General features: G+C 36.3%; 1 protein-coding gene across 2 annotated transcripts; it reads left to right on the top strand.

Moving 5' to 3' along the window:
* Positions 1 to 1,041: 1,041 nt before the first annotated feature.
* nlk1 (nemo-like kinase, type 1) lies at positions 1,042 to 12,585 on the top strand. 2 transcript variants are annotated; one of them, XM_058769030.1, is made up of 13 exons: positions 1,042 to 1,336; positions 2,285 to 2,335; positions 3,224 to 3,532; positions 3,807 to 3,936; positions 4,066 to 4,121; positions 5,762 to 5,868; positions 6,687 to 6,772; positions 6,848 to 7,057; positions 7,630 to 7,731; positions 7,832 to 7,918; positions 8,606 to 8,804; positions 8,899 to 8,992; positions 9,774 to 12,585. In XM_058769030.1, exons 3-13 carry the CDS (start codon positions 3,225 to 3,227, stop codon positions 9,820 to 9,822), a joined length of 1,428 nt encoding a protein of 475 aa, XP_058625013.1. In that variant the 5' UTR covers positions 1,042 to 1,336; positions 2,285 to 2,335; position 3,224; the 3' UTR covers positions 9,823 to 12,585. The 2 variants fall into 2 exon arrangements, with proteins under 2 accessions (XP_058625013.1, XP_058625014.1); XM_058769031.1 differs by lacking the exon at positions 2,285 to 2,335.
* The last annotated feature ends 532 nt before the right edge of the window (positions 12,586 to 13,117 follow it).

Below are 13,117 nucleotides of genomic sequence, written 5' to 3'. Positions count from 1 at the left end.
ATTTGTACAATGTATTGCCAAAGCGTAGTGTGAAACAATAAAATACAATAAAAAGTGCAAAATGAAAATAGCACAAGACAATATAAATTATGGGAAAAAGCCTAATTGGTGGAGATATTAATAAATATTATATATAATAGTTATATAATTTATATAATATAGTAATATTTATATAATAATTTTTTTTTTTTTTTTTTCAAAATCACCTTTATTATGATGGGGTGGGGGATTTCTATTCTTTCTACTTGTTTTTATATATATATATATATATATATATATATATATATATATATATATATATATGACCCTCTAACTCAAGCACTCTATTATATATATTATATTTTTCTTTTTTTCTTTTATTTGTAAAAAGTTTCCCTCTAAAACTCCCGTTCTCTGTTCTTTTTCTATTCTGTCTATGTGTTTTCTTTTTATTTATTATTTTTAAAAAAATGAATACTGCCATTCTCTATTCTTTTTCTATTCCATCTACTTGTTTTCTTTCTCTTTTATCATTAAAAAAAAAAACCTTGCTGCGTGTATTGCGTTAGAGTTACAGGGACTTGTCACAGCACTTGTGTATTATTGCTCTTTTGTTGGTTTGATTGCTTCTATTGTCCATATTTGTAAGTCGCTTTGAAATAATCTATCGTCTGCAAAATAACTAAATGTAAATATTAGTGTTTTAAGAATAAATATTAAGAAATTGCATAGAACTGTTATGCAATTTATTGTAGAATACACACACATATGCATGTAATAGTTTTAATTTATAATATTATAATGAGACCTTATAGCAAATATTGTTTCACTTTCAGTTTTTACACGAATTTTAATATTAACTGCATTCATCAAGCTCAACATTTCAAACCTGTTTTAAAAAATTAACACGATATCATCACTCAAAAACGAGTCACACAATTTTATAGTCTCATATTCTATTTTTTTTTTTAAGAAAAAAGTTTGATATTATGTAATTTGTACCCTTTTCCTGTAAAGCAGGGTGAGTGTATAATTAGCTGAAGACAGCGGACGGTTAAACCGCGTCCCTCGCATTGTTTACACCGGTGGTCCTCCCCTCCCCCATACACTCATCCCTCCTTTCTTTCACTCACTCCATCCCCCTCTTCCAACTCCTCCTTCTCCCTCTCTACCGCTATTCCCAACAGCTGATTTCCAGATCAGAGAGAGTGGAACACGGCGAGACAGTTCAGGTTTGGAGTCGGCTGCAGCAGAAGGATTTAAAGCGAGCAGAAATGCGGGGAGAGCGCAGCGAGCCGCCAGCGTCCGTCATGAAGATCTGAGCTCCGCCGCCCGCCGCTGCCATCAGCTCCGAGAGGTTAGCCGCTGTGCTAAAGCTAACTTTACAAACATCTGCAGCCAATAAAGCGACATTATCGGCCTTTACCACGACTTCCAGCTCACATGTACTTTTCTGTGTGCGTTATGTTGGGTTATATTCACTTTATGTTGTTATTTTCGCTCTGAAATGGACCATTTGTGCATATAAACATCATATATAGGTCACGGAGCAGATTAATTAGCTAGCTAGCCGGAGGTAACAGCTGGTGAGGTCGCGTTAGCTACATTATCATTAGAGTTAACTGGCTTGAAATTCTACTAACTAAACAAAAAAACTAAACAAATGTGGAGGATTGAGATATAGGCTGCTGAGGTATGTGGAAGGGCTAATAGCAGCTTAAATATTAACCTTGTAACGAGTTGTGTCATTGAAGGGTAGCTTGTTAGCTTGGGTTTATAGAGGAAAGAGCAGCTTGCGAACAAAGATAAGGAACAAGACTGATGTGAACTTTCAGACGTGTTACAAGCACAAGTTTTTGCAGGCTATTCACACTGATATTACAGAGAAATGTGCTGTCAGACCACCGACCGAGCACATGATTAAAGTACATCAACCTTTGGCATGCATTTGGTCTATTAATGTTTCTGAGAGAGCTGCACTGTTGCAATGCGGCTGCAGGAAGTGAACACTGGCTACACTACTTGGTTGTATTTCCTAGTATTTACCTATATGTTTAAGTTCAATATTTTGTTATTTGTTTATACCTAATTCTTTTTGGACTGGTTGACTGTTGAGGAAGTCTTCACCTTAACAAATTACCATATTGCTATCACGACTATCCAGACAACATAAAGGAATAGCTACATTTATATAATACATACATTTAAATGTGTAATATGTAACAAATGTGTAATTTAAAACTTTTGTGCCCACGACTGTTAAGCCCCCCAAATGACAAAAGCTCTTTCTACCCTGTATTCCAAGTCATCTGAAGTCATACGATAACATTGCATGAGGAGCAAGCAAAAATAAAAGGTATGATTCACTGGAAACTGCAATGCAGATTTTGAATGTCATTTCACATCCTACATATTCAGACTTGAAGTTTGGTTATGACACACATAAGAACCAACGACGCAAAGTGTTGGGTGTCATCGTGAGTTTCAGCAGATATGAAGATTTTCAATGGACCATGCCTGGTTTATTCCTTTTGTGATCCATGAAAATTTAGTGGGGATTTTCTGTCAGTTTATGTCCCATAATTTCGAAATTTTTGGTTTTATTTAGGGCTACAAGACGGTTAATCATGATTAATCGTATTCAAAATAAAAGTTTGTTTACATACTATATGTGTGTACTGTGTATATTTATTATGTGTATATATAAATATTAAGGAAAAATGTTATAAAAGATATAAATTCTATACAAGTATACATACACATACATAAAATTTTTGTAAAGTGTGTGTATTGTTATATATATATATATATATATATATATATATATATATATATACATACACACAGTACTCGCACATATAGTATGCAAACAAAAAAACTTTTATTTTGAATGCGATTAATCGTTTTGCAGCCCTAGGACTGCAGATATTCAATTTAACGGGATCGCCCAAAAATGAAAATTCTTTTCATAATTTTCTCACCTTCATGTCACTCCAGAGATGCTTGATTTTATTTAATTTTTTTTTAATCTGTGGAAAATAATTTTATGTATGTTTTATTATATGTTGGTAACCAAACAGTTTCGGTTCCCATTGACTTCCATTGTATGGACAAAAAAGACCATAGAAATCAATGAGAACGGAAGCCGTCTGGTTACCAGCATTCTTCAGATGCTGACAGAATTGTCATTGTTTTGGTGGACAATCACTTTAATGACAATTTCTCACCTGTGTTTATCATGTAGGATGGCTTTCCATGGATCCTCTCGGCCAACAGTGTGTGGTAACTTGTTTCCTGGTTCAGACTTAGGTCACAAGTATTTTTGTGTCAACACCACGACCGGCACTACCTCAACGGGCCTCAGCGCTACACCAAATCCGACCGGACCCAACGCACCCGCTGGGACTCCCAGACACCCGGCGTCTCTTGGGGGCAGCGCAGGTGGAGGGGCGGCCATCCCGCAACCTCACAGTAACCCAGCAAGCGAGGTTCCAAGTCCTGCTGAAATGGAGCCTGATCGGCCTATCGGTTATGGTGCATTTGGAGTGGTCTGGTGAGTCCCGCTGTCATCTTAGCACACTGATTTACGATGACCGTCTGTCATGTAGTTACTCTACCGTTCAAAAGTTTGCCATCTGTAAGATTTTTTGAAAGAAGTCTCACCAAGGCAGCATTTATTTAATTACAAATGCAGTAAGAATATTCTAAGTCATATTGTAAAATTCTTTCTATTTCGATATGTTTTAAAGTTTATTTAAAATGTTACTAAACCCAAAGTTTGGGCAGTGGTGTTATTACACACTCTGGCTATCCTTTTGCATTGATAGGTCTGTGACGGACCCTCGGGATGGGCGTAAGGTGGCTCTGAAGAAAATGCCGAATGTCTTCCAGAACCTGGTTTCCTGCAAACGTGTGTTCAGGGAACTCCGGATGCTGTGTTTCTTTAAACATGACAATGTAAGTTTTGCGGGTGGAAAAGGGAGACTTGCATGCATGGGTGGGCATAAAAAGAGAGAATGGGTTTATTGAGAGATACTTGGAACTTGATTGCATGTTTTTTGTAATGATGGGAATTTGTTTTGGCAGGTGCTGTCTGCCCTTGACATTCTCCAACCTCCACAAATCGACTGCTTTGAGGAGATGTATCCTTCAGACACATGCTTCACCTGAAGTTGTTCCCCTCTGATACTTTATTATTTATTCTGTTCATGCCTCAGTACTAAAGGGATTCAAGGGATGTTCTGCTCAAAAATTTAAATTCTCTCATCATTTACTCGTACTCATGCCATCCCAGATGTATGACAGATTTCTTCAGTTGAACACAAAGATTTTTGGAAAAAAATATTTTTTTTGGAGTCCATATAATGCAAGTGTACAGGACCCCCAAAGCTGATGCTTTAAAAACCACACAAGTGTAAACAATGGTAACACATGACCCCAGATGATGCATCAGTGTCTTCAGAGGTGGATTGTCTTCATCTGTGTTCATCTGAAGAAAGTTCTTCTAAACCTGTGTGAGCTTCTTTTTTTCTGCTGAACACAAAAGAAGATATTTTGAAGAATTTTGGAAAACAAACAGTTGCTGATAGCCATGACGTCCATAATTTGTAAAAAAAAAAAAAAATACAATAGAAGTCAATGGCTTCCTGCAGCTGTTAGGTTACCCACATTCTTCAAAATGTTATATTTTGTGTTCAGCAGAAGAAAGACACTCATACAAGTTTGAAACAACTCGAAGGTGAGTAAATGACAGAATTTTTATTTTTAGGTGAACTATCCCTTTAAGTAGTTGGTTTGTTCCCAGTAGGAGTGTTTGACGGTGTATATCATGTGGCAGATGGTATAACGTTAAACCGCAGTAGCTGGATTTGCATGCCTATCAGTGCTGTGCTTTATGTTATCAATGTGAAAGTGGGAGACATGGAGTAAAGGCAGACCAGAGCATGACCCAAACGTGTGAAGATGGAAAATACTGTGCAAAGAGTTTAGTTGATTGCACTTTGCAGAGCAAATTGGTGTAATAATATTGAATGCAACTTGCATATATGAGTATTCGCCGTTTTGCAGTGACTCAGAATTTGGAACTTTTAGTCTTTATAATATTAATTTTTACAGCACAGGCTAGTAATTATTTTTATCATAATGTGAAGCTGTTTTTGCACTTATTAATTTATGAATGTCCTGGTTTGCATCCAACGTCCAAAATTAACACCCTGCCAAGCGCCAAATACAAGTGAAAATTAGCTTTGGTGAGTAAATTTGCAACTAGCTGTGTTGGGAAGTGTAAAATGCAAGAAAACCTTTAAAATAATCTCACTGCCACAGTAATAGATTATACATGAATTAGAGCTGCAAAACAATTAATTGGGATTAATCTCATTCAAAATAAAACTTTGTTTACACTATATGTGTGTGTACTGTGTATATTTAGGTATATGTAAATACACGCATACATGTATATTGTAAGGAAAAATGTTAATTTATATATTAAAATATAAATTATATACAAGTATAAATAAACATACAAATATATTTTTTAAATATAAAGATGTATGTATATATATATATATATATATATATATATATATATATATATATATATATATATATATATATATATAATAAATATACACAGTACACACACATGTACTGTAAACATAAACCTTTATTTTGAATGCGATAAATCACGATTAATCGTTTTGCAGCCGTAACATATAGTAGAAGTTGTTATTGTGTCTGTAGGTGTTTTGCAGGTCAGTTGTTTTCTTAACTGGGTCTGTAGATACGTGATCACTGAGCTCATGCAGAGTGACCTACATAAAGTCATCGTTTCCCCTCAGCCTCTCACCACCGATCACATCAAGGTGTTCCTCTACCAGATACTCAGGGGTGAGTTCACATGGGCATATGTCACTTTTGGATTACATTTTTCTTCTTTTTTTAATTTTGGGAATCAGGACAGATGAAAGTTTGATGTGTTGCAGAATGGGATTATCTTTGACCTTGTAATCATCCTGGGAAGCTTTAATCTTATGTTCTGAAAATAAAATTTGTTAGCAAAATCCCACTGAACTGTTGATCTTGTTTGCAATTTTTACTCTTGTTGCTGGGCGAGTCCGTTGAATCTGTAGTATGGATGACAATATTAATGGAATTGTACTTGTGAAATGCTTTGAATACCAAAATCCGATATCATACAATGAATGTATATAAAATGTTATGTCACACTATTAGTGGAGAGCAAGAGTAATTGCACCAGTAGATGAGGTTTGTCATTGGTGCTTGTTTGTCCATTGTTGTCATTTTATAGTTTTCATAATTGTTTTAGTTTTACCTTTCAGAAGTTTGTGGTTGGTTAGAGGTTTTTTTAGGATTATGTGATGAATATAAAGTTTAAATGAACAGCATGTATTTGAAATGGAAGTCTTTTGTAACATTACTGTCACTTTTGATCCCAAAGAGTATGCATTTTTTTTTTTTTTTATTCAGTTTGGCTGGATGAATACAATACATTATTTCATTTCAGTTTGTTTTGTGTGCCTGCCTTCCAACTTCATTTATGACATGAAGTAGTGGAGGCAAAGCACCTCTAACAACACAGGTGCAGGAAGTATTAATTTCCTAATTAGGACAGCTGGCGCTTGGTTGTGTGATATGTTCTTCCTGTCAATGTCCTTTATGAGATGTCTTCTCTCTGTTTCTCGCAGGGCTGAAGTACCTGCATTCTGCAGGCATTCTGCACAGAGACATCAAACCAGGGAACCTGCTGGTCAACAGCAACTGTCTGCTTAAGGTATTGTGTACATCAAATGTGCTCAATCAAATAATAATGGCAAAGTGAGATATGTCACTTTTCCTTCTCATTTAGATTTGTGACTTTGGCCTGGCGCGAGTGGAGGAGCCGGATCCTTCTCGTCACATGACCCAGGAGGTGGTGACGCAGTATTACCGTGCTCCGGAGGTTCTGATGGGATGCCAGCATTACACTTCATCGATAGATGTCTGGTCTGTAGGCTGCATCTTCGCAGAGTTGCTGGGCAGGCGTATTCTTTTCCAGGCTCAGAGCCCCATACAACAGGTAATGATGTACACAAACGTTTGGGGACGGTAGGGCTTGCAACCACTAGACGGCGCTGTTGTAAACAATCGACTACTCCAGCATGCATTAACCATAATGCATGCACAGATTTTGCAAGTATGACCTGAATTTTAGGATTACAATATTGCGTGTAGCTGTTACTTTCTATGCCTTTATCTATGTTGCATGTTGTTTATTAAAGAATTCTGGGGAAATCCAGTTTACAGAAACAAAAGCTGTTTTCAACCTTGATAAGAAATGTTTCTTGAGCACCAAATCAGCATATTAGGATGATTTCTAAAGGATCATGTGACACTGAAGTAATGAAATAATGAAAATTAAGCTTTACCATCACAGGAAGAAATGAAATGCAGCTTTGGTGAACATAAGAGCCTTCTTTCAAATAAAGTCATACCGACCCTCAAACATTTATATACACAATCGCTACTATATATTAAAGGATCTTTTTTTTAATATACACTCTAATCTTGCTGAAAATTAGGTCCTTTTAATGAATTTGATTTTGAGTAATAGTGAATTAAAGTGTTTCTCCTCCTCTCTTTTTCTCTCAGTTGGATCTGATCACTGATCTCCTCGGGACTCCTCCTCTTTCTGCCATGGCATCCGCGTGTGAAGGAGCGCGAGCGCACATTCTTAGAGGACCCCACAAACCAGTTCAGTACCATTAGTCCATAAAGATGTAATGCACAAATCAATGTAGTCCTCAAATCAAATACAATATTCTAACTTTTATGTGTGCTTTCTCTCTCTTAGCCCTCGCTGTCTGTTCTGTACATGTTGTCAGATGGAGCAACACATGAAGCTGTTCATCTTTTGTGCCGCATGCTAGTTTTTGATCCAGTGAGTATGACTTTTCTAGATCACAGTGATGACTGACTACATTTTGGCGAATGCTTTTGTGGTTATTTATTTATGGGTTATACTTAAAATAATAGTTATTTTGAGGCTGTATACACGCTTCTGTGTTTGTATTTCAGAACATTTAATGTTCAATGTCCTAAATGTTAAAATAAATCTGTAATGCTTGCTGTATGGTTTGTAACTCCTAGTTAGATGCATTAATATGATTTTGAATGAATAATGAGAATATAGTGAATCGTCATTGACGTTATCGTTGATACTATTACAATTTAGAATACATGTTTTAGATTTTAAAATGTAATTAATTCCTGTAATAGGAAAGCTGCATTTTCAGCATCATTACTCCAGTCTTCAGTGTCACATGATCCTCCAGAAATCATTCTGATATGATGATTCGCTGCTGAACTAATCATCACTGTTGAAAATAGTTGCTCTGCTAAATATTTTTGTGGAAACTGTGGTACATTGTTCGGGATTCCTTTAATATGTTCAAAAGAACAACATTTATGTGAAAAAGAAATCTGTTGTAACAATTTAAGTGTCTTTACTGACACTTTTGCTCAATTAAATGTGTCCTTGTTGAAAGCATTAATTTCTTCAAAGAAAAAAAAAAACTTATACTTAATACCCCTATACTTAATATTCTGTGTGTGTCTCCATCTATAGGCTAAGCGCATCTCGGGCAGTGACGCTCTGTCTCATCCATACTTGGATGAGGGTCGTCTGCGGTACCACACCTGCATGTGTAAGTGCTGTTACTCTGTGCCCAGCGGGAGGGTGTACACCCGAGACTTTGAGCCGCCTGCGGATCGACCTTTCAGCCACAACTATGAGCAGAGCATGCACTCCGTCTGGCAGGGCAAAGGTGACTCACTCTGGCCCTTTGTTACGATTAAATTTCCATCATCTTTTGACATGAAGGACCTATTTTGATGACCTGTTTTCTCTCTTTGTCTCAGAGCTCATCCATCGTTTTATAACAGAGCACCAGCAAGGCAAACGAGTGCCTTTGTGCATCAATCCCCAGAGTGCAGCTTTCAAAACCTTCATTAGGTCAGTATAAGAACAAGTGTTTTTTGACAACTCGTCTCTTTTTCCAGTACATGCACTCAAAATTAAAAATGATACAGGGCTGTAGCACCTGCCTTTTTTTTTAAATGAATCAAAAGGGGTCCCTCTCAACAATGATCAACACAATTTTGGTCGAAAAAACCCCCAAAATGCATTTGAATTATAATATAACTTGTTCAAAGCAGTAACAAATTGCTCAAAATTCTGAAAATTCCTTTTTTTTACATTTTTATCTGTCAGTCTGACTCAAACAAGCTCAAATTTCATGTGACAGTGTGAAGTGGAGCGATAATTTCCCAGTCTTATTCATAAATGAAAACCACTTTTCATATTTGTTAAAAAATGTGAAATGGATAGAATATAAGTTGTTGTATTTATTTGTATGTAGCATTTAATTTACTCGAATTAATGTACTGCATATAACGGCACTTTTTCACTGCATGGTACAGCGCTGTACAACTCACTTAAAAATAGTACCACCTTGGTTGAGTTTCCAAATGAGCCGTACCGATACTAAAATGTCACATGTTAACACTGCAGATCACTGACTGGTCAGAGATAATCGTTAATACCAGCGTTAAAATAGTCCATGTGATATCTATCGTTCGTTCAACATTAATTTTATGAGGCTACGAGAATACTTTTTGTGCACAAAGAAAACAAAAATAACGACTTTATTCAACAATCCATGTTGGCATAAAAACATCCATTTTTATGCAATCTTGTTAAACCATTTATTTCTGTTTTTATTTCTTTATATCAGATCCACAGCCTGGCATTCCTCAAAAGTATCAAGGAAAGAAGAGAGATGAGGGATGAGGTGGATTCTGGGAAATGTGAATCATAGGAGCAAGCATGCTTTGGAGATGAAGATGGATCACATGCTTTTGAATGAACTCTCAGCACTCATTCCAATTCAACATGGGGATTTCTCAGAAAAACACGTTTTTTCCAGATCCACTTACACGACACTGATGAATAATGCTTCTGATGCTGCTGAGAACACTTTTATACTGACTGTGTGCTTGAGGATTACGGGAAATAGAATTTTCCACAGGAAAAAAAAAGAAAATGGATTGTTGAATATGACTAAATGAGCCAACGTCAATGTTGTGCAATACAGATATCTGGAATAATGCAAATGACGAGACTGCGCTGACCATGATTTCACTAACAGATGAGATGACAGTGCCCACAAGTCCATAGCATCGCCCCCCGCGGCCATCTTCAATCTGCCGCTGTATCTCCAAACTCTGTGTATAGACTTTTATCACTGTGTTCCTTTTGCGGGTTCTTAGGTTTTATTCTGAAAATTCTGGTAACCAAAAGTTCTTAAATCTTCTTACTTTGTTACTGCTTCCTCATTCAGCTGAATGCTTTCTGTTCGATATCACTCAGATTTTCTACTTTTTTTTTTTCTTTTTTCTTTGCTGTTATAATTTAGTTTTTTGGGGGGAGTTTTATTGTGCAAATTCCTTTGTAACTTCTCAACATTTCTTTTGAAGCATCCTGTGCAAATGATCCCTGAGCAAATGCATTCGGGTTTTAGAGTTGTATCAGAACGCTGTATAGAGATGATGTACGTACGTGTTTATCTGTGGAAAATAGGTACTGTGGCGTTCCCACCTGAAGCATCTTCCCAAAGGTCCCGCCCCCCTCCTAGGACCAAACGAGATCGATATAAGTATCCTGCTCTCTGATTGGGCGAGGCTCTGTAGGCAGAGAAGATAGATTGAATATTATTTATTTTCTCTTTTTAATTTATTGTCGTCTTGTCCAGCTTGTTTGGTGTTTGTGTTTGGCGGACCAGGTGCGTGGGTTTCATGGCGGCATGAGCGAGCCATCTGGTCCGTGAGTGTTGTTGAAAAACTGCAGTTTCGGAGAGTTTAGGGAATGTGCAGTGTTGTACTTTTTTGTTTTTTTTTGTTTTTGGGAATATTTCATTACCTCAACTGGCCCTCATTTCACTGGGCTGGTGTATATAGACTGAACCCAATCGTTTATCAAAAATGTACTGTAATGCAGTCGAATGACGTCAAGTGTGTGTGTGTGTGTGTGTGTGTGTGTGGAGCTGCTCCACTGGGCCGCAGTCTCTCTCTGAATCCATCTGCTTTTCTTTTTCCTTCAGAGCGGATTGTCGTGACGGTGTGGCTTATGGTTAATTATTAGATAGTTGTTGGGGAAATGCTGCTGTTTGTGTAATACCTCCAAAACCTCCCCGACTCATTTGTAAAAGTAACACGTCTAGAGCTCAGGTTTCATATTATACAATATGGACTAGACTGTAGACACTGTAGACGTGGGTCCAGGCAGTCGCTGGTGCTCTCTGGGTTTATTGCAGAGAGCTGAATACTCAAAAATGCCCAGTACTGTAAGCGTTTGCCTCCTACCACCAGGTGGCAACACAAGCGCAGGGCACGATTGGATGTATCAAGGCAGTTATTGCTCATCAATAATGTCTCTCAATGCATGTGTGTATGGACTTCACTTGGATTTGCAATTGCAGTGCATTAGGAGTTTTATTTTAGAAATGTTTATAAATGTGCTGTTGCTATTTAATTTTATTATAGGAACTTTTTTTTTTCTTTTTTCCGCCATGTATTGTGACCAATATTTTTTTTTTTTGCTTTTGGTTTATATTTTTTGTTTCTTAAGTTGATGTTGTTTTTATGACCACTTTTGCTATTGTGTTGGTAGAAAAACTAGCAAAACAGTGACGGGAATGAAGATCAGTGGGTTGGTTCAGTCTTACCGACTGCCAAGCAGAAAGTGAACATTTTAAGTAAATGGTGAATTTCTTTTAGTCGTAAGATAGATGTTAGACATTTTTAAGAAATTCAAAACTTGATATTCGTGTTAATGACTATTATGGCTTTGATAAAATGATTGAACAGTTGTTTTATGATGGTTATCTGTTTTGTTTTTTTTTTCTCTTTCTTTCTTTCTTTTTTTGTCTTTGCATTTTAGAAGGAAAAAAATGTTTTTGGACTTTTTGTGTTCCCAACAAATACTTGAAGTTTTTAAGAAAAAAAAAAAAAAGAGACATTGATTAGGATAAAATAGACATTAAAGAGACAGACACTGGAAACCATGCGTCTGCATCTTATTGGTTTGTCGTTGCAAATATTGCACAGAACAATGGTATTTCATTTACAAAGATTTGAAGAGGTTTTGATGTTTTGCAACTATGGGGTGTTGAGAATCAGCATGAAATGAAAATTCTTCCTATGAGTAAATGATCTATGCATGTGTTTTTGTTTTTTTTGATTTCGCTTCGTAATGTTCAATCAAAATGTCATATCTGGCCCTGCCCGTGAAAACGAACTTTGTCGAACTGTCGCTACTTACATTTCATCATGACCTTAAAGTTATGTGATTTAAAAGTTTACTTAACCAAACTCAAGATTAGATTTTTTTTTATTTTAGTAAAGGTACTCAATATTTGCTTTATCTGTTAATGACTATATAAGTAGTAACATCTGTAGCTATAATTTATAGGTTATTTCTAATAATTCACATGACAAACTTAAATATACAAAATTGGTCACAAATGACTAGACTCTTACAATAAATAAAATCCCAGTGACCGAAGGGCCTCATGTATGAAAGGCTTTGTGTATCATTCAAATCTGTAAAACTATATGTACTGTTCATCAGAATCTGCACAAGGTCCATTTGATTGTAAGTAAGCCTACATTCTCAAACTGTATATTTTTCATGTTCTCAAGTCCCCAAAGTAACCACAAATGGATCCTTCTCAGATACCTTTTTTATGACTGCATCTGCATAAAATTTCCATATGCATGTTGCCTTGCAGACACAAAACAGTAGCTGATACAGATTGCAGGAGTTTCCTGCGCTGATATAAGAGAGATTACACAGCTAAAATAATTTACCTTTAAAAAAACATTTACCTGAAATTGCATGAGACCAGATAGTTTTCAGATAATGAATTTTGAACATACACCAAATATATTCTCACATGCGATTTGGGAAACCAAAGATGCTGCTTACAGGATTTATTTTGTGGACTATCTTCACCGTAAAACTGAGTGGATCATCACATCACGTTACATCTAATCACAGCTGCAGCTGTATATTTTATAA

The sequence above is a fragment of the Onychostoma macrolepis genome, chromosome 03, assembly GCF_012432095.1.
Source record: "Onychostoma macrolepis isolate SWU-2019 chromosome 03, ASM1243209v1, whole genome shotgun sequence".
Taxonomy (NCBI): domain Eukaryota; kingdom Metazoa; phylum Chordata; class Actinopteri; order Cypriniformes; family Cyprinidae; genus Onychostoma; species Onychostoma macrolepis.
Note: the sequence above shows the minus strand (reverse complement) of the source record. Positions and strands in the feature narration are given on the sequence as shown.

Excerpts from the sequence above, each read along its gene's own strand:
- nlk1 (XM_058769031.1), top strand. The coding sequence starts at position 3,225 with ATGGCTTTCCATGGATCCTCTCGGCCAACAGTGTGTGGTAACTTGTTT. Across the intron at positions 3,533-3,806 it reads GGTGCATTTGGAGTGGTCTG|GTCTGTGACGGACCCTCGGG; the intron begins GTGAGTCCCGCT and ends TTGCATTGATAG. Across the intron at positions 7,732-7,831 it reads TTAGAGGACCCCACAAACCA|CCCTCGCTGTCTGTTCTGTA; the intron begins GTTCAGTACCAT and ends TCTCTCTCTTAG.